Source organism: Aptenodytes patagonicus, chromosome 1, assembly GCF_965638725.1.
Source record: "Aptenodytes patagonicus chromosome 1, bAptPat1.pri.cur, whole genome shotgun sequence".
NCBI classification, from domain to species: Eukaryota; Metazoa; Chordata; class Aves; order Sphenisciformes; family Spheniscidae; genus Aptenodytes; species Aptenodytes patagonicus.
Window position 1 is genome coordinate 44,937,814 of NC_134949.1, and position 27,896 is coordinate 44,965,709.

The 27,896-nt window shown below is 38.4% G+C and overlaps 1 protein-coding gene across 4 annotated transcripts in view; it reads left to right on the forward strand.

Annotated features, from left to right (window-relative positions):
• The first annotated feature begins 739 nt into the window (after window positions 1–739).
• Window positions 740–27,896, forward strand: part of PTPRQ (protein tyrosine phosphatase receptor type Q) — a 148,854-nt gene continuing 121,697 nt past the window's right edge. For 3 of the 4 annotated variants that reach the window (XM_076333599.1, XM_076333610.1, XM_076333619.1), the window contains exons 1-15: window positions 740–804; window positions 7,658–7,795; window positions 8,407–8,542; window positions 9,657–9,911; window positions 10,888–11,105; window positions 14,456–14,642; window positions 14,778–15,062; window positions 16,718–17,002; window positions 17,670–17,939; window positions 19,692–19,952; window positions 21,458–21,588; window positions 21,763–21,892; window positions 25,940–26,090; window positions 26,596–26,702; window positions 27,201–27,298. In XM_076333599.1, the coding sequence (XP_076189714.1) occupies window positions 757–804; window positions 7,658–7,795; window positions 8,407–8,542; window positions 9,657–9,911; window positions 10,888–11,105; window positions 14,456–14,642; window positions 14,778–15,062; window positions 16,718–17,002; window positions 17,670–17,939; window positions 19,692–19,952; window positions 21,458–21,588; window positions 21,763–21,892; window positions 25,940–26,090; window positions 26,596–26,702; window positions 27,201–27,298 (2,700 nt within the window). In that variant the 5' untranslated portion in view covers window positions 740–756. Of the gene's footprint in view, window positions 805–7,657; window positions 7,796–8,406; window positions 8,543–9,656; window positions 9,912–10,887; window positions 11,106–14,455; window positions 14,643–14,777; window positions 15,063–16,717; window positions 17,003–17,669; window positions 17,940–19,691; window positions 19,953–21,457; window positions 21,589–21,762; window positions 21,893–24,726; window positions 24,790–25,939; window positions 26,091–26,595; window positions 26,703–27,200; window positions 27,299–27,896 lie in introns of those variants that run through there. The other variant, XM_076333627.1, reaches the window with a different exon arrangement.

Below are 27,896 nucleotides of genomic sequence, written 5' to 3' on the forward strand. Positions count from 1 at the left end.
TGTGGTTACTAACTAGCAATGTAAGAAGTGCTCTAATAAATAGATTGTGTGCGAGTTAGGAAATACATAGGCTTTGCTTTTATATTCAGAGGTAGGATTTTGTATTTTCCATAAGCAATTTTAGACTTGCTCATGCAGTTTCTGGTGCTATACTGGTGTGCACCTGTCTTTTGATGAGCAAATTTAACAGAAATTACCATGAACTTATACTGTCTATATTTAATACTCCTGAACACCCTAGCAAGACATATCAATGGTTCTGCAGGTGTGCTTAGTACTTCCACAGAAAATCGGTTTAAGGCTTATTTTGAACACTGATAAAGGGGCAACTTGCTAGAAACGTGTACTGTGGAAGACAGCCAGAGTTTCTTGAAGAAAGTGCAAGGGGTTACACTGATTTCTATGAAGTTCGGTCCAGTAATCACTAGTAAAACTTAAGAAACCCTGACATTTTTTACACTGAGGGGGTTTTAATTGTCTAATGAACAACAAGCACATCCCTAGTTCAGTGAAGTTACAGGACAGCCTTTTGCTGATCTCTGGAAGCTTTATATATATAGAGGCCTGGGAAGAGGCAGGGCCAGGGCAAAGACACAAATCTCTGGTGCGCCATTGGCTGCTGCTGTATCTGTGTGAAGTATAAATACGTGTATTAGTTTTTCTTTTCTTATGTCTTAGAATTTTTAACACAATTTTGTTTTGAAGCTGTTGTGATTCAAACACAAGAGACACTGGGACTATAACGTTTCTTTCTCTATGGATCAAGCAATTCTTCTTCTGCTTTTATTAAAATATTTATTTAAGGTAAGAAAAATATTCCCTTTTTTGAAGGTGGATCGATACTCTAATTGAATGTTGAAAATTGATGTTTCGTGATTTGGACTGCTTTTTTGTCATTCTAGCAGTCACAGGGAGCTCTCAGTTATTGCTACTGAAAATTCCCAGTCTTCCTTCTATTTAAATTGTTGGGAGGTCTCTTGAGATCCTTAGTGTTTAGTGTTGTTGCCCAGAAGAAGTAACAGACCCCAGCATCTTTAAGTCCTAAGCTAGCTCATATTGCTGTGTAAATTGTCACCTTTTGAACACTGCGGAGACATGCATTGTGATGATGGACATTCAAGACTATCTGGTACCCAGGGGTATACTCTGTGGCTATGCCTTTAGGAAGTGTACTTCTGCAAGAGGTGCTTTGCTTTCTAAGCCAAAACTGCCATTTGTGGATTAGGCCTTTGGGTTTAATCTGACTGTTATTAAAAGAACCACATATGTAGGAACCACATGTATCTTTCTGCTTACTTTTCTAATGCACTTTGCAATAGTGTTGTCCATATTTATCCATATTTAGAGTTTGTATGTGTAGTCTTTATTTTACATGTAGCTTAACATGCTTTGCAGCAAAGGTGATTTCAAAGCTCTGTCAATTACTGGTACAAATACCACTCCCTTCCTTTGGAGAAGAGAGCTGTGTATTTGGGGTGGTGAAATGTTGCTGCAGTACCCAGCCTCCCAGTATATTCCTTGAGAATATCCAGATAGTGTCCGGTTGCGCTGGCCAATTTTGAGCTTGAGAACAAGTGTTTTTTGTGGAAGCCATAGTGCAGCAGTCTGCGATCTGCCTTAGTCAGGGAAGTTTCCTGACAGTTACAGAGTACTTGAGAGTACCTGACTCTTCAGGATGGTGGTATGGGGTGAAATAAAAACTTCAGCAAGTTCAGTATCATATCTCCAGCAGTGGCAAAAAGCAGATCCTGGGGAGGACTGTAAGAGCAGCATAATATGAGAATTACCTACACTATGTTTGTTTCCCACCATCTGCAGCTTAAGGACTTCTTGAGACAGCTGTAGTTGCAGTGCATTTTGTGAGCTTCAGTGTCATTCTCTTCTGTGAACCTGTCCAGCCTTTTCTGAAGCCCATAGAAACTTTTAGTACTTATTTTAAGCTTTGTCAGATAAGCTATTTATTTTGTGAAGAACTGCCTGCTTTTGTTTGCTTTGAATCTGGAGCATAGTAGCTACGTTTCATCCTTCACAGTTCTCTTCTTCTTCATACCTGAAGAGAAAAAGAAAAAAAAAAGAAAAAAAAAAGAACATGAAAAATCAGTCTCTGCTCACTTCTTCTGGCTACTTAAGATTTTATAGACCTCTGTTGTATTTCCCCTCAAGTGCCTCTTTTTCAGACTGAGAAGCTTACTTGAGTCATATCTTGAGAAGTAGCCAATAGCAGAAGTCAATACGTGTTTGTTGTTTAGGTCTCCTAGCTGGTATGTAGCTAGCCTGAAGATAGATTTGAACCTTAGCTCTTTGGTCAATTTAATTATTATTTTTTTTTTAATTTCTGCAGTATTTGGGTAAGGGCCTAAAAAGTACTGGCAAGGTGCTGGCAATGAAAAGGGACATTCTAAATCCCTCTCATCAGATATAAGTATGATAAAATTTCTGTGTACACTTGCAAATTTAGTTCTTGTTTTTAGGTCTAGGAGTATGTATTTGTGTACAGTAAATATGGCATACAATATTGCTGACAGTAGAAAATTATTAAATTTTGAAATTAAGTTATTGGCACATATATATTTTTTATTATCTTTAAAAGCAGATTTTCTTACCCTTTCAATTGTTTTGACTAGGTTGTTTTCAGGGAATGCAAGCCAGCTATACACCCATCAATTAAAAGCCTGCTACTTTTCCTGGAAACATCTAATATCCTTAAACACTTCTGTGTATGCCATCAATTTTAGTCTAGTATGTCAATTCAGGGCCTTCCAAGAGGTGGTATGTACCCTCTTTTAAAGGGTTTATAGAGATTAAAGGCTTTATAAACTTTCTAAAGTTTATACTTTATAAAAGTATATACTTTATACTTTATACTTTATATACTTTATACTTTATATACTTTATACTTTCTAAAGTTTATACTTTAGAAAGTGTGATCTAAACTCTGAGCATTAAGATTGTCCTGGTTTTGGCTGGGATAGAGTTAATTTTCTTCCTAGTAGCTGGTACAGTGCTGTGGTTTGGATTTAGGATGAGAATAATGTTGATAACACACCGATGTTTTAGCTGTTGCTAAGCAGTGCTTACACTAGTCAGGGACATTTCAACTGCTCATGCTTTACCGACTGAGAAGGCTGGAGGTGCACAAGAAGCTGGGAGGGGGCACAGCCAGGACAGCTGACCCAAAGTGGCCAAAGGGACATTCCATACCATGTGACGTCATGCTCAGTACATAAACTGGGGGGAGTTGGCCGGGGGGTGGTGACCGCTGCTCGGGGACTGGCTGGGCATCGGTCGGCGGGTGGTGAGTAATTGCATTGTGCATCACTTATTTTGTATATTCTTTTATCATTATTATTATTACTATTTTTCCTACCTTTTCTGCCCTATTAAACTGTCTTTATCTCAACCCACGAATTTTACTTTTTTTCCCTATCTCTCCCCCATCTCACTGGGGGGCAGGGGAGTGAGCAAACGGCCGTGTGGTGTTTAGCTGCCTGCCGGGTTAAACCACAACAGTCCTTTTGGCGCCCAACGTGGGGCACAAAGGGTTCAGATAATGACAGATCTGACCAGAGCGTGTTAAGGCAAATTTGTTATAACCATTCATCATATTTGTTTAACAGTCGCTGGTCACAATGTTGAGTAATTTACTCTTAAAGTTGTCGCGCTTGCTCTCAAAGTTGTGCTATATAACACCTTACTTGCTGTATATGTTCCCTGTTGTGCAGTTTATGACCTCTGGGAGCTGGATCAAGGATATAATTTTGCTGCACTGTGTAACACTACTGGTTTATGATATGATAGAATTATTGGTTGTGAGACTAATTTTTGTATTTTTACTTCTGTATTTGTACTCGGCATTTCCGTCATCTCTGTACCTCAGGAGCCACCTTTTGGAAACTTAATAATTACACTCTTTATCTTTTCTCCTTGGGGGACCAATCTGTGGGGGAGGTGGGGGGGACACTTTCCGCTGCTCCTTCACCTTCCCTTTCTCCTTCAGGCTAGTTACAACAGCTCTTGAGAATTTTTAATATCCTTGGGATGTTCAAGCCAGCATGGTCCTATTGCTATGTGTCCTGAATGTGGTTCAGGTCTTGTTTAAGGTTAAACAATTTTTTAAGAATACCATCCAGAGATCAACCCCCGCGACAGGCACTGTGGCTACTCAAACCCTGATGACAGGCACTGCGGCTACTCAAACCTCGGCGACAAGCACTGCGGCTGAACCAGAGAACCAACCCATGCCGGTATCAGTCGCCCCTATACACAAGAAGAAATACACAAGAAAATCAACTCATTTAGTAAGGGATGAAGATGAACCAGGGCCATCACGAGAATAGGAGGAGGAAGAGGCAGAACCCATAAATGAGATGGTAACCACCTGATCCCCATCCGTGAGTGAGCTGCGAGATATGCGAAAAGAGTTCAGTTGTTGTCCAGGCGAGCACGTTGTCACCTGCTGCTCTGATGCTGGGATAACGGAGCCAGTAGCCTGGAATTAGAGGGTAGGGAAGCCAAGCAGCTGGGATCCCTTTCCAGGGAAGGGGGCATTGACAAAGTGTTTGGAAAAGGGGCACAAGCCCTCAGCCTCTGGAGGCAACTCCTGTCAGGTGTGAAGGAAAGGTATCCCTTCAAGGAAGATGTTATATATCGCCCAGGCAAGTGGACCACCATGGAGAGAGGTATCCAGTACCTGAAGGAATTAGCCATGCTGGAGGTGATTTATGATGACCTGGATAACAAGCAGTTATCCAAAGATCCAGATGAAGTCAAGTGCACACAACCCATGTGGCAGAAGTTTGTACAGAGTGCACCATTGTCATATGCCAACTCATTGGCAGTAATGACTTGGAAAGACGGAGAGGGACAAACGGTGGATAAATTGGCTGGCCAACTCTGTCAATACAAAGAAAGTCTCTCTTCCTCCCTATGGACCTGCATGTCAGCTGTGGAGAAACTGCTGGACATGTTAGCTGAGAAACTGTCCTGGGAGTTCCAGCAATTCAAAGAGGGTATGTCCTACTCCCCACCTGTACAGACCAGTATCTCAGCAATTAGGAGTAAGCGTCCTTCTGCTCAAGAGAGAGGATATAGTGAATACACACCACGGGCCACCCTGTGGTTTTATCTACGTGACCATGGAGGGGACATGAGGAAGTGGGATGGAAAATGTGCCTCGACCCTAGAGACGTGGGTATGTGAGTTGCAAGGAAAAACAATCACAAAAGGTGGTTCTTCCAGGAAAATTGTTGCTCCAGTTTCCAGTGGGCAGTTCCCCAGACAGAGTAGAAGGGCTGATTTTGCTTCCAATCTTAATAAAGGGGACTTTTGATTTGCATTTACAAGAAGTTAGTAGCAAACACTATGACCTGGACTAGAGGGGCCCTGCCTCCAGCCAGGTGGAGGAAAGGGACAACTGGGTGTACTGGACTGTGTGGATTCGGTGGCCTGGCACATCAGACCCACAGGAGTATAAGGCTCTAGTAGACACCAGTGCACAGTGTACCCTAATGCCAAAGGGGCAGAACCCATCTGTATTTCTGGAGTGGCAGGGGGATCCCAACAGCTAACCGTATTGGAGGCCAAAGTGAGCCTAACTGGGAACGAGTGGCAAAAGCACCCCATTGTGACTGGCCCAGAGGGTCTGTGCATCCTTGGCATAGACTACCTCAGGAGAGGGTATTTCAAGGACCCAAAAGGGTACCGGTGGGCTTTTGGTATAGTTGCCTTGGAGGCAGAGGAAATTACACAGCTGTCTACCTGCCCGGTCTCTTGGAGGACAGAGAGTTGAGGACAGTGGGGTTGCTGAGAGTCGAAGAACAACAGGTGCCAATTGCTACCACAACGGTGCACCAGCAGCAATATCGCACCAACCGAGACTCCCTGATTCCCATCCATAAGCTGATTTGTCTACTGGAGAGCCAAGGAGTGATCAACAAGACTCGTTCACCCTTTAACAGTCCCATATGGCCAGTGTCAAAGTCTAATGGAGAGTGGAGACTAACAGTAGACTATCGTGGCCTGAACGAAGTCACGCCGCCGCTGAGTGCTGCTGTGCCAGACATGCTAGAACTTGAATACGAACTGGAGTCAAAGGCAGCCAAGTGGTATGCCACAGTTGATATTGCTAATGCGTTTTTCTCAATCCCTTTGGCAGCGGAGTGCAGGCCACAGTTTGCTTTCACTTGGAGGGGTGTCCAGTACACCTGGAACTGACTGCCCCAGGGGTGGAAACACAGCCCTGCCATTTGCCGTGGACTGATCCAGACTGCACTGGAACAGGGTGAAGCACTGGAACACCTGCAACACGTTGATGACATTGTCGTATGGGGCAACACAGCAGCAGAAGTTTTTGAGAGGGAAGAAAATAGTCCAAATCCTGCTGAAGGCCGGTTTTGCCATGAAACAAAGTAAGGTCAAGGGACCTGCACAAGAGAATCAGTTTTTAGGAATAACATGGCACGATGGATGTCGTCAGATCCCAATGGATGTGATCAACAAAATAACAGCCATGTCTCCACCAACTAGCAAAAAGGAAACACAAGCTTTCTTAGGCATTGTGGGTTTTTGGAGAATGCACATTCCAAATTACAGTCTGATTGTAAGCCCTCTCTATCAAGTGACCTGGAAGAAGAACGATTTCAAATGGGGCCCTGAGCAACGACAAGCCTTTGAACAAATTAAAGAGGAGATAGTTCATGCAGTAGCCCTGGGGCCAGTCTGGGCAGGACAAGATGTAAAAAATGTGCTCTACACTGCAGCCGGGGAGAATGGCCCTACCTGGAGCCTCTGGCAGAAAGCACCAGGGGAGACTCGAGGTCGACCCCTAGGGTTTTGGAGTCAGGGATACAGAGGATCTGAGGCCTGCTATACTCCAACTGTAAAAGAGATATTGGCAGCATATGAAGGGATTCGAGCTGCTTCGGAAGTGATTGGTGCTGAAGCACAGCTCCTCCTGGCACCCCGACTGCCGGTGCTGGGCTGGATGTTCAGAGGGAGGGTCCCCTGTACACATCATGCAACTGATGCTACATGGAGTAAGTGGGTTGCACTGATCACACAGCGGGCTCAAATAGGAAACCCCAGTTGCCCAGGAATCTTGGACTGGCCAGAAGGCAAAGATTTTGGAATATCACCAGAGGAGGAGGTGACGTGCTGAAGAGGCCCCACTGTGTAATAAACTACCAGAAAATGAGAGGCAATATGCCCTGTTCACTGATGGGTCCTGTCGTCTTGTAGGAAAGCATTGGAGGTGGAAGGCTGCTGTGTGGAGTCCTATATGACAAGTCACAGAAACTACTGAAGGAGAAGGTGAATTGAATCAGTTTGCAGAGGTGAAAGCCATCCAGCTGGCTTTGGATATTGTTGAACGAGAGAAGTGGACAGTGCTCTATCTCTATACTGATTCATGGATGGTGGCAAATGCCCTGTGGGGGTGGTTACAGCAACGGAAGCAGAGCAACTGGCAGTGCAGAGGCAAACCCATCTGGGCTGCCGCATTGTGGCAGAGAACCTAGTTGTAAAAGTACATCACATAGATGCTCACGTACCCAAGGGTTCTAGGTAAAAGTAGTTAAAATTGACAGAATTTAGTTCTTTAGCTAGAGGTACATTTTCTGCATTTCCTGCTAAGTTGCATTCATGTATGTTTCTGTTACAGAGTTCAGAGAGTCTAGACTGTGACCAGGTGAAAAAACCTGCTGGAGTAGTTTTGATGGAGTGGACTGAATTTCCCAAAGGAGAGGATCCAGACTATTATATTGTAACATACCAGCGCACAGATGCTTTCAGTCAAAAAGTAAATTTCATCAGTCTAAGCGATAAGTAGTTCCAAATGTATTTAAGCTGTAGATACCAGTAGTTAATAGCATTGTGTGTTTGTTTGTTTAAAAAAGATAACGTAAAATAGCAAATAATGAGAAAATTTGGAAAAATTGTACTGAATTCCGTAAGTCATGTTGTTTATGTGCACTCTTACAGAGTCCTATTGAAGCCAGTGGGACTTAAAAGAACCTTGAGTATCCTGGTGGAATAAGGATAGATAGGCATATGTTCAAAGTTAACAATATGCAAGTTCTTCAAGGTACTGTGGTTTGAAGGAGTAGCCTAACTTCTCCAGGAAAGGCATAGACACTACCCCCAGATCTCTGTGGGAGAGCGCTGTTCTTATTTTGAGCACAGGATGTTCTGGAACTTAAAGAAAATATGAGGATTTTAATATGAAGGTGTTTGTTAATAGTTTGATTTCTAAAATGTTTTGTTTTAAATACTTTGGGTATTTTGCAGTTTAACTGCAGCCTTAAGTTTGACGTGCTGCAATATAAGCTACCCTTTTAAAAACTTCATAGATCATTTATGAATTGTATCTTTATTACTTTCACTATATCCGGAAATTCTTTTAACTTGCAGAATGTAAGAAACATTTCTAAAGTTGAAGAGAAACCTGTCAGTACTACAATTCTGCTTGAGGAGAATAAGAAGTATGATATTACAATAGAATCCCTAAAAAATGGCCGAATCATAAGTGTAAAATCATTTAAGACACGTAAGTAGTGTAGCACAAAAATTTTTTTGTATCATTATAGGTAGTCTAATACTGAAGATTAAAGAAGTAGGGGTTGAAATCCTGGGCTTACTCATGTATTTAGAAACTTTGCATCAATGTATGTTTTCAACCATGAAGAGTAGAAGGAATAATTTTATATAACTCGTTTGGTTAATGTAACAATTCTGCAACACGGGACTGATGTAAAAGTCTGGGAGATTTTTAAATGTTACAGGCTTTGCTATACTACAGTGATTCTAGGAGAAGAGATTTGTAAAAGGGGACCATTGAGAAAGTTACTTAAAGCCTGGCAATTTCATATCAACGTAGGGTTGTGATTGTTTGTCTTACATAAATTAAATATATTGGTTAAATATTAAATGTTTTTGTTTCTTCTTTATGACAGTCCCTCTTTAAAAAGGGTTAATGAGTTGCTTGAAGATCTCCATATTGTAACTAAATGGGACAGACTTTTAGTATAAGAATTTGTGAGTCTAGCCACTGAACTTTATAAAAACATCGTTTATAGCTGTAAATCTGTTCAGGACCACAAGTTCCACCTATTACTAGAATGAATGGGCTTTCTAATCTTAATTTTGTTAATTGCTTTAGAATCGTTTGTAGCATTACCTTTGTACACATTACGAGCTCATACTAGCTTTGGAATACTGTCTAGGATCTGAATGCAAAGAACATCATTGGGAAGAATACGTAGTAAGTTGAAAACATTGCAGCAGCCATTGACTCTGCTGAAAGTTGGTATGTTTAGCAAGCTACAGGAAATAATTCATGGTTATGCTACTAATGTGTTAATGTACTTAACATCTATTACCTAACTGATATTCTAGCAAAGTATATACTTTTACAGTTAAATACTCCTTAAACTGTGCACTTAACTTTTATTTCTGGTTGCTTCAGACATGTTTTACATACCATGACGATAAAAAAGAGCATGACTTTCTTCATTGCTCAGTAAGACATTTTCTACCTTTCTTTCCCTACTGTGTGTATCCCTCATAACTTCTTAAAAGAAAAACAAAAATAATGCAATAAAACTGTGAGCTAATTATTCTGTTGTGGTAAAGACAGTATTTATTTTTTCTTGGTCTACTAGGTGGGATTTCAGAAAATGACATCAAAACATTTGTGACAGCTACTACAGTGTCTTTTAATTGGAGTACAATGGCTAAAGAATTTTCAGTTTCAGTTTCACTGTATGATACTTCTCAGATTATAAAAAACCCCAGTGGATTCTTTGTATGGAGTAATTTGACACCTGCCACCTTATATACATTTAAGTTTATATTTGAACAATTACATCTGGAATTTATAAATGTGTCTCAATCACTGGATGTTCAAGCTGAAACAGGTATGTATTAGAGTTTGTTGTAGTCACAGTGAATGCAAGGAAGCACTGTGTGTTTTCTAGAAGAGTTAAGAGTAAATTGTGAAAAGCCTGTATTCCATTTTACAGTTTTTAATAGGTGTGGATTGTTTCATTTCTAGGAAGCTGAAAGAAATAGAATGTTAATGACATAGAAAGGTTATTTCTAATTAATATTTCCTAGTATTTTTAGGAGCAAGAATTCAGATTTGTATGTGCAAATATTTTAAGCTAACTACATTTTCTGCAGTCTGAAATACAGTCAAATGAAGATGAGTGTATGGATTGAATTTGCTATATAGTTTCAATGAAAAGGCAGGGAAAATCCTGAATTTGGTAAAGATTTGGAACACTTTTTGCCAGGTTCAAAGTGATGGGTTTGTACTGCTGAGTGGCTAACCTAGCTACGCTGTTTTGTTAGAAGTGCTTTGAAGGAGGCAGGATTTTGTGGATGTTATGGCTTGATTGTGTAACTTCATTTCCTTAAATATGCTACTCTGATAATGCAACTTAAAATCTGTAAAATTAGGAATACAAAAGAAGGGACGATATAGGCTCAAATTCAACAAAATAATTATTTTCCTAAACTCAGGAAACTATTAAAAACAAACGATCTGTTAACTTCAATTTTAAAATTTAAAAAATGAACCATCAGAAACTAAGCTTAAACAATGATTTTTTTTCCTAGAGTAGGATAAAAATTAATGGATCTCTTTTTTTTTTTGCTTCAGTGGGTTGTAGTTGGTACTCTTCTAACTCTGTCAATCAGATTTTTTAGGACACTCAGGATTTTGAAGGAGGGTTGATTCATAATTACTGAATTTTTGGGGGTTTGCAATTGTGAATTAATTAAATGCTATCATTGTCAAGATGTCTGTCTAATCATAAAAAATCTAAAACTGTGCCACTGCCATAAATGGTACAGAATATCTTTAAAAATCCTGTCCTTGTTCCCCTATAGGCACCTGTTCCCAAGGGTGGATGGCATTCCAAAGCAGCTGCTATCAAATGGGTAAGGAGAGCAAGCCGTGGAAGGGGGCACAACAAATCTGTGAAACGTCTTCACGAGGGGCGCATCTTCTTGACATAGGGAGTGAAGAAGAACATGGTTTTATTTTGTCTTATCTCCAGACAATTAGTCGAATAATCATGTTATGGACGGGACTTAATGACCTAAAGGTCAGTCTATTTTATCTTCTTTGCTATTACATATATGGAAGCAGGAGAATTTTGAAATATAGAGCCCAATTATTTTTTTTAATGCAGTACATAGGTTGGTTTTTTGTGTAGTTGTTAGTAGTTATAAGAGGAATCATTATTTCTTCCTATTTAGAAATACTGAAAATATTTAGCAGGCCGTAGCTGGGAAAAAAAGACATAGTTTATACATAACCCATTTAATTTTTCTTTTTTTTTGAGTACTTCACAGGGATATTGTTGTGCCTGTAGGTGGTGCTGCATTACCAGATTTTAAATCTTACTCTATACATATGTTACTTACTACGGATCTCAAAGTCTGCGGTTGGCTTTCTCAGTTTTGATGCAGGTCTGAAATGTTGAGTGTTGAGCTTAGCAAGGTCTGTCCAGTATGGATGGATGCTGGATAGGCCAGTGGAAGGAGGGATTGGAGCAAAGTATTTCTTGTAAAAAATTTTCTGTTCCTCATATTTGGGATATGAGGGCTCTTAATGCCAGCTCTGCTGTTATTAAATGACTCACTGTGGTGTGGTGTGTGATTTGGGAACAGCTACAGAGCTAAATAAAAGTATTGGGAAAGCTCTCAGAAAGATGGAGGCGCTCTGCCAGAAATGTGGGATCCAGTCTTCCTGTGATTAGGCTTAGTGAAAACTTCTTTTGTGGTAAGTATCAGAAGGTTGGGAGGAAGCCACTGTTTTTCGGTTTGGAAAATACACTCTGAAATTTAATTTTAATATTGTTTTGGTCAAATTAATTTTAAAAGAAATGCTGTGAAAAACAGTAAAAACAAAGTAAACTTTATTTGTAAGGGCAGAAGGTAAGTGATAAACATGTCATAGACAGAAAATTTCTTTTTTGCAGACTTTGTTAAAGAACTTAATGGGGCTACATAAACAAGTCCGAGTGGGATAACATGCAAACCTGTCTAGGTTTGTGGTTAGAGAAGCACTGTAACCTTCTTGGTTAGTAAAGCACCAATAATAATTTTACATATAATATTTTACATATAATATTGTTTCATGCGTGAGATTTTAGAATTCTGTAATTTTTACACCATAGTGATATTAATCTTAACCAACTTGGTATTTTAGAAATAAGGTAGTATTTGTAAGAGGCTGTCAGAAATAGATGTCCCATGAAAGCATAATATTTTTGCAGATTGGAAAGAGTGCTAGAAAGGGTTTTTTTTTTTCTTTTAAACTCAGATTACACAGAAAATAGTTAATTGCCAGTTTGGAATTTGACTGTTAGTCAACTGTTGAATCATTACATGCATTTTTATGTTTGTGGGAGTCTAGTCAGTTTAAATGAACTAGATGGGTACCTTGTTTTAAGAGTAGCAAGGGATAATAATAAAATGGTTGTTTTTCAAGCACTTCTTTCCTAAATATTTGTATTTAATTAGCATGTTCAAGTACTGTATGAACATGTTACAGTCCTTCTAAGTGTCATTGTTTTCATTTGCTCTCATCTTACGAGAACTCCAAATTGTACTTACACCAAATAGTACTTACTCCAGGAGTTCAAAGATCATGGGACATATACTAGGAATTGCAGGACTTGTTTAAAATCTGAGATAAAAAATACAGATTCAATTATTTTTGCTTTCTCTTTCATATTTGAACCATTAGGGAGTTAAATTTCTGTTTTCAGGTTTTTTTCTCCCAGTACCCATGGGACTTGAAATATTCTATGAAATTAAATGAAAGTTGAGACTATAACCTACTCAGAATTTCAGCAGCCTTAGGAAAACTGCCAAGCATTGTGACACTGATAAAAATTAGCGACATTGTGAGCAGCATTTGTTCTGTAGCATTTGTATTCTCACAGTTTCTCCTTCTTTAACCCTATTTTGATCTGTATCTGCATTCAAACCCTTCCTGATCAGGGTGAGCATTCTTGTGAAAGACAACAGGGACCCTGGAGATGTAAGTCAGTGAGCTGGGTAAGAATGAATGGAGCGCTTTGGTGATACCCTCACGTCTGTCCTGATGCTCTGTGCAGTTCTTCAGAGTTAGGAAGTGGAAAAGGTAGCTAAAGACTGTTTGCCGAGGCTTCTCTTACGAGCCCTGCTACAGCGGTTTGTATAATAGCAGTGTCTTGTGGCTTCCTGTGCTTGCAGTTAACTCGAGTGCCCAGGAAGACCAGTATAAGAAAAAGATATGCGTTGATTTACATAGTATTTTTTACATAGTATTTTTGAAATGGCAGGCTAGACACGCAAGTCCTCCTGAAAGTCAAGTTGAATTATTTCATACCATTGAAAATCTTCTTCGCTCTCCTGGGAAAATGAAAAACATCACAGTATTTTATTTGATTTTTTCCAATTCAACGGATGAGTTCATAAAAATAGGCTTAGTCTCAACAAACATGATTTTTTGTTGTTTTCTCGGAGAAATGGAAAAAATCTTTTCTCTCCTCCCCATCCCCCCTTTTCAATATCTTTAACAAAATGGAAAAGTAATGGAAGTCTTAAAATTATGGTGGTACCTCAACTTTTCTCCTTTACAGTACTTAAAGCATTTACTTAGGTTGTAGGACCACAGACTTGCTATGCCTGAAAGCACTTATGCTAGTATACCTCCCGAGAGTGCTCCAATGTCATGCATAAACGTGTTGGGTTTTTTGTTAATCCCCTGTAGATGTTAGTATATGTTAGTGCAGTGCAGACTGAAACCTGTCTCCCCCTAGAGGGGTCTGTATTGCAATGCTGTGAGCATGTTCTACAAGCATCTTTCCTTCAAAATACCATGTTGCCCCAGTCTAGTGTTTGTAGGGTTCTGCTTGGAGAAACTGAAAGTACCTCAAAGGTTAGAAACTTGGAGTCAGGTGTGAGTGAGTGTCCTAACAGCTGAGCTACCGGCCCATGGGAGAAGGGAGAAAAGACGGCACTTCCTCATCTGTGAATCTAGCCCTGGAGTTTTTTCAGCTAAACTGTTTTTGCTTTCAGACCAAATTTATGAATATTTTTGTCTGAATGAATTTTTTTTTACGTGAATAACATTTTTAGAAAATTATCCTTCCATGTTTATTAGATTATTTGATTAATAGTGACTTTTAAAGGATTGTTTGTAATGATCAAACACTTCATTAGCCTTATGTGGCTTTTATTATATTATATTATTACCTTGTAATCTATTGTAATAGAAGGGATAGAATTTTACACTGAAATATTTACTTCATTCAAAACATTCTTATATAATTAATTTGTATGAATGAAGTATGTAAATTTTGGATGTTTAGGAGATATGCTTGCAATGACAAAAGCCTTAATAATTCATCAATAGAATGTAAAAATATATGGACTTTTTATTTCATTTTTTTCAATGTAGGAAGAAGGTCAGCTCTTGTGGACAGATGGCTCTCCTTATCTTCTAAAGGCTGGTATCTCAACTTTGTCAATGATACCAGAAAATGAAACTGACTGCTATGCCCTTCAGAGAGATCCCACTGGTCCAGACTATTTCTTCACAGGATTTTTCTGCTATATACAGCTACCATATATTTGTGAATATGAATGTAACTATATTTCTTCCAATTCTGTGCATTTATTTTTAAAAGCCTTCCCCCGATTATGTTTATCTTTGAAGATACAAATACAAAAAGTTTTTCATGATTTTCAATGATTTTTTCATTTTTGGTGTTCTTTTTCAGTACCTCTGGTACCAGAAAACTTCACGTTTAGTGTGCGTGATGTCAAGACAACTGAAGCTGTATTTATGTGGAGTGATATGGACATATGGCTTAAGTCGGGCTTTGCACTTATAATTAAGTACTATTTTGATCAGTGGAAGCCATACATTCTGAGCTTGCCTGTGAATACAACTCAAACAAAAATCGTGCAGTTGTCTCCTGGCCTTTGCTATAGTTTTCTATTAGCAACAAGGAACCCAGAAGGAGCACAGACTATCTTAAGTCCAATTCTGAAGGTAGAAACAAGTAAGTTACAAAAATAAATAGCAGTAATAACCAGATAATCGTACAGTTTTTATATCTTTCCTTTAATTATGCTATTCCTTTTGTTGATATTTTGTCTGAAAATTTAAATAATTCTGAACATGAATTCTGAATTCAGGATCGACCAGTTGGTGTAGTGGATTCCGTTGTCTTCATTTTGCTTTTGTGCTAAAATGCTTTATTGGGGTTGATGAGGAAAAACTCAGGAGTTTTCAGTGGCCACAGGCAGAAAGCCAGCTACAAATTCTGTTTCTGTGAAGTATATTTTAAAAGCTTATTCTTACCATCATTTTACTCACAGAATTCCTACTGACATCCAAAGGGAAAGATGGATGTCAGAGTAGCAGTAAAGTATTTTTTGGCCATGTTGATGAAATGCAGAAGTATACATTCCAATCTGAAGTAAAAGATTTTGTTGGAATAAACAGATATCCCTATATCTCTGCAGTAAAGATTAAGACAAGCTTCATGGTTTAAAAATACACTGTGTTTAGACCCACTGCATGGTGCAGTATGGCATAAGAAAAATTCGTGAACCAATTAACTTGTGTTCTGGTAAAATCTAGCTGAATGAAGCCCAATGAAACCTGCCAGCTGGTAGAGGTGAAAAATACCTTTGCATCTAAAGGTGATCAAATGGACATGTCCTCAAGGAAAAATTACTTCATGGACACAATTTCAGGTGCAGATTTTCTTGTGGTACTCAGAATGTACTCAGATTTGCAAAAGTTAAAGAAAACATACCTGCCCTAACATTTTTACCAATTCTGGCAAAGCAGTCCAAATGTGAGACAGAGGTCCATTTTCTTAAAGTCAGAACAAAATACAGATTTTTCTTTAGGAGAAAGAACTGTTCCTTTTCTCCAGCAAGCACATTTTGTACAGTTCACTACTTCCCCTGGGCTGCTTTAGTGCACTACCTGTGCGCTACCTGTGCCTACCAGCTTCTCTGCTCCCTAATCTGATGGTTTGTTTTCTGTATATAAGACCTTGTAATGCAAGTTACCTCTATAATGGAGGAAAGATATTCCTGCTTTCTCCTATGAGAAGCAAATACATGTTTTGCCTCAGAAATCAGCTTTTCAGCTGCAACTTAGCTATCTACAGAAACATGATTGTCCAGGCAAGGAAAAATAGGACGATTTCCTAATTATTAGACTGGTGACTGAATTGTTGGAAGAGGTGTAGGAGACATAATAAAGAACTGTTTCAAAATGATTGATAAAAATAGCGTACATTGAACAATTACACTTTCTGAAATTCAGTAGATTTTGCCATTTAATTCATTAGGACCAGGTTTTAACCAACATGGGTAATTCATACCATTTGTCTTAGATGATGTTTCTGATCTGACTGAAGTACAAGAGAGAGGACCTAAGTGAGGAGACTGGATTCTACATAAAGAGCTGGGTGATTCAGAAAACCTCGGTTAGATAGTGAGAATATTCCCCTGCATATCAATAATAGATACACAGTCAAGGTTGCTTTGTTTGATTTGCTCTAATACTATTTACCATTAAGGTAAGTAAGTGTGTACTGTTAGCTTTTCAGGCTGTATTTAAAAAAAAAAAAGTTAGTTATTGGTAGAAGATATCAGAAGCTATCATCCTATTTCTATTCCTAATCTTATTCAATAGGACCATTGCACTCCCAGAAGTTAGAGGCTACATATGTTTCATCTGCAGAAATACATTTAAAGTGGAAGCCTCCACAGCATTCATCCAGTGCTTCTTTTCATTACTACCTCGTCAACATTTTGGATACTGAAACCAACATTTGGGAACAGTTACCAGTTGAAAAAAGCAAGACTTCAATAGTAATAGGAAATGTAAAACCTTATCATCAGTATCAGGTATATTTACAGAATGTAGCAGAAAAAGGAACTCTAAGCTGCCATGAAAAGCCTATATTAATCACAACAGGTGATGTATCCATTTTCTGGAGGTTTTATTTCACCAGACAGAGTTTAAATTGAAAATACAAGGCACAAAAATATTTTTAAGGCCATGTACAGATTGCGGTTTGTTGGAATGTATTGGGGGAAAGTTGGGGGAATTCTTTTCTGTATTCTCTGTTTACTGGTTCTAACCTTCAGAACCTTCCAAAAGAGTGAACATACCTATCCCCTTATTTATTTATTCACTTACTTACTTACAGCACATTAATATGTGCTAAAGAAGCTACATCCTATTTGATAAATCTTTATGGTTTGTATATTTAATTTTAGCAAAGCAGAAACATTACCATGATGTCTCAAATTATGTAAGAGAAGACAGATTCATTTTTTTCCTAATCATAGATACTGTGACTCAGATTGTGTCATCTTTGTTACTCTGTAAATATCCAATGGAACGGAATATGCTTGTAAAATAAGTCCCTATTTGTTATGAGAAAACAGAGAGCAGAATCTGCCTGTAACAGGTAGTTGACTACAAACTATTTTAAGAAATAATTAAATGAATTAGCAGTTTTAAAATAACGAAATTTTTAGAAGCAAAAATAAACCAGAAGGCATCATTTGGAAGTGATTGTAAATTGATAGTAAGTTTGATCTGTGGTTTCATACTGACATCTTTTTCTTTGATCAAGCTGTCAGTCCACCTACAGCTGTTTATATTCACCCAGAGGATGTACAAGAAGAGAGTGTAATCCTTCACTGGAAGCTGCCGCAAGAGGGTCACGAATCCTACATTCAAGTGAAACCTAATCCAGACATAGGTGAAGCTAGAAAGTTTTTACTAAACAATACAGAAGAATTTAAGGTTGATCTCCTAATTCCTGGAATGGCTTATGAAATAGCGGTGGCAAGTGTGAATAATGGAAATATGAGTGAACCGAAGACCATTCAATGCACTTTAAGTAAGACATCTTTTAACGGTGGAAACTACAGACTAATACACACAACATTAGTCTCATTATCGTTACTATCATTAACAGATTTGGTAGATCAAGTTGATTTGCATAATAGCCAAGGATCAAAACTAGAACATGAAATGTACTGATCCAATCCTAATTGTTAACAGCAAAGTAGATACTGTTAACTTTCAAAGAGGGTGCAGCCTTGGGAAACACATTGGTAGTACTGATAATTGTGATGAGGACCTGTCCTGGTTTCGGCAGGGATAGAGTTAATTTCCTTCCTAGTAGCTGGTACAGTGCTGTGTTTTGGATTTAGGATGAGAACAAAGTTGATAACGCACTGATGTTTTAGTTGTTGCTAGGTAATGCTTACACTAGCCAAGGACTTTTTAGTTTCCCATGCTCTACTGACTGAGAAGGCTGCAGGTGCACAAGAAGCTGGGAGGGGGCACAGCCAAACTGGCCAAAGGGACATTCCATACCATGTGACGTCATGCTCAGTACATAAACTGGGGAAAGCTGGCCGGGGGGGCCGCTGCTCAGGGACTGGCTGGGCATCGGTTGGTGGGTGGTGAGCAATTGCATTGTGCATCACTTGCTTTGTGTATTATCATTCTTATTAGTAGTAGTAGTATTATATTATTATTATTTTATTTCAATTATTAAACTGTTTTTATCTCAACCCACAAGTTTTCTCACTTGTGCTCTTCCAATTCTCTCCCCCATCCCACCGGGGAGGTGTGAGTGAGCGAGCGGCTGTGTGGTGCTCAGTTGCCGACTGAGGTTAAACCACGACAGGACCATAGTTGGGAATCCTGTTCCCACTGACAGAAGAAATTGGGTGAATAATTGATTTGCATTGAAATAAGAAAGTATTGGAATGGCTGAAACAGGTTATTTGTTTTTGGAGGTGCATTAATTGTTCTGTGAACTGTGAGAGAGAAATTACCCTACTATTCATGAGAGGGTGCTGGGAAAGGACTTTAAGAGTTAGAAGTAGTAGTAGCTGAAAGGTAAAAGCTTTACATTGTTTATCAAAAGGCCTTTCCTGTTAGTCTTAGTTTACAAAGATGTTGAAATGCTTTTGGCACAGTATAAATTTTTTGCATATGTGAAAGGAATGGGCAGGATTCACTTATACATGTGGTATGTAAAGGCTGCAGCTGTCAGGTTATAGATATATGAAATGCTGCGTTGTCTTTTTTTCTAAATGATTACAGTATTTTGGAGGGTAGCAGGCTTAGTCTTTTTCAGAATTTTTTATATAGGATTAGATTTAATACCTCATTCAAGACATAGATGACAGAAAATTCTAGATGGGATTTTTCACAGCTGTCAGAGCCAGCTGTAAGGGAAGAAAACTAAACACGTCAATATTGCATCCATCAAATGTATCTCATTCTCCATGCTTATCTCCCTGTCCACATGTACATTTCTGTATATTTTTTCAGCTATCCTGACTTACCTTCTTGGTGCAGTTGTGGTTGAAAAGGTAATTCGTTGATACCTTGGAAGCCTAACTTGCTTTGATTCATAAATCATTTGTCAAATGCTTCAGGATTCCAGTAATAAACACCTAAAAAGATCAGGTTGTTTATTTTTCTGAGCAATGACACGTTATATTATGGTAGCTATTCATTTGCACTGGGCAAGCATATTTCTCAGGGCAGCTGCTTCAGATTTATTGTGTGGTTTTCATTGAATTTATTTTCATCTGATTTAACATGTGGCAATATTTTTTTCTTCTTTTAGAGCCCAAGCCTGTTCAAATTGTAGTTCCTTATGTGCTTTATAGCAATGCTGTGGTATTATTTGTTCGCATGCCTGATATTGGAGTATTTGATGGCATATATGTTACAAGTAAAGGAGGACCTAATGTGACATTCGTTTTAAAAAGCGATGGTAAAATAACACTTGAAAACCTTACTGCAGGAACAGAATATGATTTCTGCGTCTCCACAAAAAGTGGAAAAATGTTGAGCTCCTTTTACCATGTATCTGGTGTAAAAACATGTGAGTATTTTAAGTTTATTCCTATAAAATTGCACCATATTAAATTTTGATTTGTAAACTCTTTTAACTTTTTATTTCAGTGCAGTAGAAAAGACAGGCTATTTAAAAATCACCTTGATATATCTGTGTAAGCAATTAATAATTACACTACTAGCTGTTTTTTAAACAAGACTATAACGATCCTTTATAATTTCTAAACTTTCTAAATTGTGTTCTTTATATCAAGTCTATAAAATGTCTAGCAAGTATTTCAGGATTTTAGGCTGTTGTTCTTGTGGGAAACAAGACATATTTTGACCATTTGTTTTAGCCAAGAAGATGAGTATCAATGGAGTTACTTCTGAGTCTTGAAATTCGTAAATTTATTCCTCCCTGTGCATCTTTAAGCAAATAATAAAAGCATTGAGATTTCCATTTTTCAAGATAATAAATTCAATAACAAAGACATTAAAAAAAGTATTGTGGGAAGGGGACTCCTTCTAGCAAGGCCTTTAAAAAAGGAATTTTAATAAGAACTTAAAAACTGTTTAAAAATACCTGCTGAAATTCTGTGGTTTGACTTTCCTATTTTTTATTATAATCGTACTTCCAGAAGTTTTTCTCTTCCTGTTTTATCTTCTTCCTTCTAAATTCTTTTCTGCTCTGTTTCTTTCAGAGTAGAAATGTTATAAAAGGAAAAACTAAGATAGGATAAAAAGAAGTAAGGAAGAAAGAAGTGTAGAATGAGGGCAAGACAGAAAAATTCCTCCCCAAATAGTGAAAACATTGAAAGCTGATTTTATCTTAAACTATAGTTTTAATAAAAACTTGGGTTTTGATCAATCTTATGAAAGCATTTCCTAAATTTAGTGTGATACTGCCTTAGAAAACCTGTTTCGGGCTGTCTCTTCTGGGGCCCCAAAAACTTGGAAGTAAAAAAAATACTGACCCCTCACACCTATACAGTTTTTCTTAGAAAAAGTGTAAATTTTGGTACATTCCAACCAGAAACGGCTGTGGTGGGGATGAAAGAGATGCAGAGAAGAGTGGAAGCTCCTCTGTAATGTGATCTGAATTGTATTATACAAGGCTATACTAATTAGGGATAGAGTGTATTTGTCTTGCTTGGTCTACCCAGTTTTGCTGAGCTGTTTGACAAAATTTAGGTCCATTCTGAGCACTATGGTGGTGGTATTGGGGGGATTAACTTCATTCTGGAGGACTTTCCCGCCTCGGAGTGCCAGCTCTATCCTCAGGGAGAAATGCATGTTCAGCCCCATGTAATTTTAAGATAAACAAGCAAGCAATTTTCTTTAGATAGTGGCAATATTATCTCTTTGTTCTTTCATAATTTTTCTATTTTGGAATGTCTGTGTGTTTGCATGCCTGAGATCAGATTTTGCCCTCTATTTGTTTGAATCTGTTACTGATTGTCTTCACTTTTATGTCTCCATGAGAGATATAAAAAGTGTTGGATTGAATGAAGTCTTGGATTGAACAGTAATGTGTTTTATGTCCTTCTGTAGGTCTGGCAGCTCCACTCAATGTACGAGAAGGTAACATTACAGACACTTCAATACAGATTGCTTGGGACCGTGCTGATGGAGATTTTCAGCAATATGAAGTTACATGTACAAATTGTGCAAGTGCTTTCAGGGTATGTTTTTAAAAGACGACTTGTGTATAGGCAATGCAGTTATTTTTCGAAGTCTTCTATTAAGTAATCAGAGGTTAAATTAAAAGCTGTATCTCCCATTAAAATAAGTTGAGGTACCATTTACATAAGCAAATTTTGCAAGCAGTTCTGTGAAAGCTGCATTTGGTTTTCTAGGTGCAGAAGGTCAAGCAAGAAACAGCAACGTTTTCCAGCCTTACTCCTGGTAAGCTGTACAATTTTACAATTCGAACAGAAAAGGAAGGTTTCAGAGACAGTATTTTTGTGACAAAGGAAATAGAGACAGGTGAGACCACAATGTTGTCAAATTCAGCATTTTTTTTACTCCATCTATATGTCTTGCTTTATTCTTGAATTTTATTTTTATCTCAAATAGAGAAAAGGAATTCAGTCATCTTCAGCATTTTCTCCTTACTCTTTCATTGTTATTTTCCTTATTCTTTGACTGCTTGTGTCCTTTAAGAATGTGAATATGGTTATACTGTACAATGAATTATCAATGTTAACTTCATAATGACTCAAGCAGGTGTACGGTCCAGTTACTGATACTTGCACACTGTCTGGCTACCAACATTACAGAAAGCAAAATCTTTTTTCTTAGACTTCTCTTTAATGTTTGATTTCTCACTTCAGTGCTGAGTTTGAACACACTTAGGTGTTCCGAACTAAATTAGTTTTATGATGTTCTCTCCTTGGCCTCCCCTTATATCAGGACTAAATTTGGGGTTTTCTACGTTTAGTTCTACTTTGGGTCAGGACACTTGATTCTCAGCAGCATAGTTCTGTTCTGTTGTAGTTCTTCTCCTAGCTGCTAGTGGCTTCCTTCCATTATACATTTAAAAACCATTCTTTCATTGTTATTTTTTTCCTTTCTAAATTAAGATCCCTTGAAGTCAGATTTTTCTGCTTCTTTTTCTCACTCCAGCAAGTATGTTCATTCTGAAGGGTTCTTTCATTTTTGGAATGATGTTTCTCCTCTCTGTCCATATCAGGCTTTCACTCGTAACACAATTATGTTGCTTCTTTTTGATGTCACTGTGAATAAGTCTATTCAGATAAGTACTCTGGCCAGTAACATTCACATACTGTCTTGAGATAATAATTTCAGAGTCGTATCAGTTCACTGTTGCTCCTTCTTTCAATAAGCATGATGTTCTTATTCCAGTGAAACTACATTAAAAGAGAGTTCTGAGCTGCTCTCTGTCTCCAGTAATGTACAGTGCCATAGATACTGAGATATCCTGCTCCAGTGGAAAATGGTGCCTTCATCTTGGGTGTAGGAATTCATGGTGTGGAGAGAAAAGACTTTTGGTCGTTAGCTCTAGATAAAACCTGGACCAGACTAGCAGTGTCACTATTCTTGGCTAGCAGGGTAACTTGGCAGTGGCTCTGAGGCTGGTTTCACTCTAGGGGTATATCCACTATTGCATTGCTTTTTGGTTGTAAAGTTATAGCTAATAATAAACTATGTAGTGTCTTATAGTTTAGATGTAGAACAAGGAAGGATCCTACTAGTATAGGAGAAGTATGCTTCAAAAACATCTTTGGATTCTTTCAAGGAGTCATCAAACATGTGGTAAGGGAGAGGCAGTTGATATACGCTTTGTGGATTTCAAAAAAGCTATCAGTGAGATTCCCGTACTGTGGCTCTTAAAAAAGCAGCCAGTCTTTTAAATTGACCTAACAACGAGGAATAGAAGATAAAAGTAGTTTTCACAGTGGAGGGAGGTTGTCAGATGACTTCTGGGACCTGTTCTGTCCAAAACGTTCATAAATGATCTAGAAAAGTGAGCAAACACAGAGGTGACAGAGTTTTCTGATGTAAAGTTACTCAGGATAGTAAGGATGAGAACTAACAAAGAGTAACTGTGGAAAAGACCTTATATGCCTCAGTGGCTGGATGTTAGTGTGTCAGATGCAATTCAGTTTAAATAAGTGCAAAGTGATACACAAGGCAAAAATGACACAAACTTTACAAATATATGGTCAGCTCTGAGCTGACTGTTATGTCTCTGGAGTGGTATCTTGAGAATATGATGGGTAGTTCCATGGAAAAATCAGCATATAGCTCAGCAGCAAAGTAAAAAGCAGCTGGGATGTTAGAAGAGATTATAGGACAAAACAGAAAACATCGCTGTATTGTCTGTAAAAATCCAGGTACTTTTGCCTCTTGAATACAGCATGCAGTTCTGGTCCTGTTAGGTTGTGTGATAAAAGTTCACCTGCGCACCCACAAAGAAGCGCAGAGAGGCAATGGCAAGAAGGGGAGCCCAAATAATACCCCGCCAGGCTACTCCCAGGCCCATCACAGGAGCCATCAGCCCATCAAAGGCCCATCTCCACAAGTCCAGAGGAACACAGTGGCAGGCAGGAACCCAAATTACAGACTCCTGAGGAATGAACACCCTGCCCAGGTCCTTCCCAGGGCTGTCTCAGAAAAGCCTCAGCCCCTGTGTCGGGGCGTGAAGCCCATCAAGACAGGTCACTGGGAGGAGCTCTCTGGATCACCTTTTGGACTAAGGGGGTTTACAACCTAGGGGTGTAGGACATGTTATGGGATGCCAGAGAAAAGCAGTTTGGGACTGCACAGGACTTATTATGGGGTGCTTAAGGGAGGAGTCAAAGGCAGGAAAAGGGAGGGGATTAGGTGATTTGGGGAAGAACAAATGTGGGAAAATAGAGGGCTAAGGGGATAAAAACAACTCATCACATGTAAATGATTTGCTTGTCTGACTGTGCCCTGCACCTGATCAGCACAATCTGTCCTATCTTACTAAAAGCCTTTCTAACTCCTTCTTGTTCTGTGAGCATGTGCGTGTACAGGAGCGTGAGTGCAGCAACTGGAGGCAGACCATGAGTCAGAGAGTCCTTTTGTCTGTCGTGCAGCATCTAGAGCAAGTGCGGGTGTGTGAGTGAGTGTGTGACTGCTAGTGAGATCCAGCTGGATGAACTGGTGGGTAGGTCAAGTGGCCTGGGAGCAAGGGGGTGGTTGGGCCAGCTCTGGGTGTGAGAGCATCTGTGTATCTCTAAGGGCGAGAGCACAAGGGCTGTTGGGACCTGGGAAGTCCTGGCCAGCTCTGCGTGTGTGCCACCAACTGGGGAAACTGGGATCCAGGGGCATCTACTGGGCAGACTGAGTGTCTGAGCCCAGCTGCTGGGGACATCCACCTTGTACCTATGTCTGTAAGTATTCTCACTAGTGGGCCTCCATTCTCAGCTGGAGAGGGGAGCAGGATGACGCCTTTGGTGCTGTCTGTGTTAGTGCCAGTGCTCTGAGTGTCTGTCTGTGATCAGTGTGGCCGGCCACGTATATGTGTATATATGTGGTGTATGTGTGCTCTGTGTGCGTGTGCATGCTGGAAACACAGCTTCAGCCTTGCTGCTGGTTGGAGCTGGGGACATGGCCTCTCAGGCTGTTGGATCTGGCATGTTGTATTTTCCTCTAACAGGTCCCTAATGTGAAAAAATAAAGTATAGTAGATGCGATCGAAAACATTCATAGGAGGGCAGCAAGTGTGATCAAAGATATGTAATGTTTTGCATTTAAAGAACAGCTGAGCTAAAACTGATACAGGAACAATGATGTAATGTAAAATCATTTGTGAGAGGATAAGTCATGGAGAGGTAATTATGGAGTGAGTAAGAAATGATAATTCACTGACATTTCCTTTACGAGAACTAAGGACTTGAAACTAGAAGAGAGCAAGTAGAAAACAAGCAAAAGGAAATGGTTGTTTATTAAATTTATAGATGAGTTACAGAACTGGCCACATGATATTTTGTGTGATGATTGTGGTCATAGGTTCAAGCAGAGACTGAAGACATTCATAAAAGAGGAATCTGCTGAGGTTTACTAAATTCACAGAAATCACCTTTGGCTCAGGAAATCCTTGGGCTGCAAACTGCAGTCTGGGAGATTACTGAAGGGAATTATCACTCTGTGCAAGTCTTGCTTTTCTGTAGATGTATGCTTTTGGCCACTGTTGAATACAAGATACTGTGCTTGTGGGGACTTCGGTCTCAGCCCAGTATGTTAGCTCTTATACTGACATTTATTTTCTTGAGGAATTGTCCGTTTTTGAGGAACTCCACATCAGTGATGTCAGAACTGTGGTAAGTAGCATTACAGAGCAGCAAGCAGTTTGGCTCTGGATCCTGTGGATAACGGAAGTCCCTATACACATTGCCGCAGTGCTATTAGTCTGTGTGTCCTTGAGATAAGCAAGGACATGACATAAGTTTTCTGGAGTTTTTATTGCATTCTGATGACATGAGTCCTGTATGTATTTAAAATGTATTTTAAAAGTAATGCATTTTTTTTATTGTCACACAGTACCAGGTGCAGTTAAATATCTGAACTATAGCAGAGACTCTGAATCGGTAACTGTTACCTGGCCACCAGCCCAAAATATGTTTGATGGATATTTTATTTCAATAAACAGTAAGGTCTTCAACGAGGAGAAAATGTTACCTTCTGGTATAAGGTATGAGGATTACATTTAAAAGATAACTGACATGAACTCAAAACAGATGTTTCACTGTATATTTAAAATAAGTAGCCTGCAGTGTTACTTATATGTGAGATATATTTGATGTTTTAGTTGATATACATTACTATACCCATGTGAAAAAAGATCATTTTAAGAATTGCATTTTTTAACAAATTACAAATCTCATATGATGTGTTTGTGCAAAGAAAAGCAAACAAAATACTGCATGGAGTGAGTACCAGTAGAACCTGTGTGTCATTCTGGATGTTTAATTTAATCTTTTAAGACTTTCTAGTACTTGAACTTGCTGTGAACCATAGTGTGATGCATCCTATTTAAGATTTTATCATACTAAAATAGTTTTTGACTGACAGCATATACACATGTATACACACATAATGTATAAATAATATCCATAATACTATAAAGAATTAACATATGAAGATACATGCATTTTTAAAATCCTGAAGAACACAATCTCTTTTTTTAATCTTTGTAGAATGTACAAATTTGAGAGTCTTCTGCCAGGCACTGATTACTTAATCAGTATTGTGACAACCAATGGATTAAAAAGAAGTCACCCCACCATCCTCCAGATTAGCACCTGTACGTTCATGGTTTATTAATAACTTTTCATGATTTCAGATAATTAGGGTTGTTACATTTTAAGGTATTGTCTAAGAAAAGCTATTCCTTATTAAATCAATGCATCTTAACAATGGCTGGATTAACGTATGTATGTCTTTCTTTTCAATCTAAACATCCTTGAAAGTTACTAAGTAAATAAAAGCTTTTAAAACACAAACAAGTTTCCTCTGTAGTTAACGGGATTCTGCCAGTAACTGAATCAGCAGTAATATTAGGATGATACAACTTTTCGATAAAAATTTACAAACACTGATTTTATTTCTGATTCTATTGCTAATATGTAGAGGTGAATTTAATTTATTTTATAGTCTTCTTAAGTACAAAATGAAATCTGTTTCTACACTGAACTATAAAATAATTAATTACAGCAGTGTCTTCTGTAGATGTTAATTTCCTTCAAATTAATATAGATTATTTTGATACTAATTTTTGCATCCACTCCTGTCTTTACCTCAGATCCTGATCCACCGTCAGATTTACAGGTGTTTGGGCAAGAAGAAAATACAGTCTATTTTTCTTGGAAACTACCAAGAGGAGGATTTGATATGTTTCAGGTAAGATAAGAATGGGAAGAAACCAATGCAATCCTTTACTTTTTAAAATTTTTTTTTAAATTTCTCAATGAAATTATCATCCTGTATGTACTGCAAACCGAACACTAAATATTTGTCTTTATAACCCACATAAGTATGGGAGGGAAATACTGCTATGGGAGAAGATCAGCTAAATACGTATTTCATATGACATAACAATTTTTTTAAAAGATTGTAAAATTATGCTTTTAAAAGCTTTCAAAAACTGATTTTTCAGCTAGTGTGCAAAAACAGTTTACAGATCAAGGGTTGAATGCAACTGCAATGCAATTTTTTTTCTTAGCTTTCCGAACTTGTAATACAAATTAATTTCATTAAACTGCAAAATAAAAAATTCATTCTGTGTAGAAGGATTAGATCCTTCTATATGTTTTCTTTAGAAAGTTCCAGAGTAAAACTTTCTTTTTTAAATGTAGAAATTTACAAGACAAAACTGCAAACATTTGACACCTCCCATACCCTCCCGACCTTGGGCACTAAGTAGTTTAGTGGTAGGCTGAAACTGGACATACGTAAGAAAAACAGTGAATGTTTTTTCTGAATTTGTTTAATCCTTTAT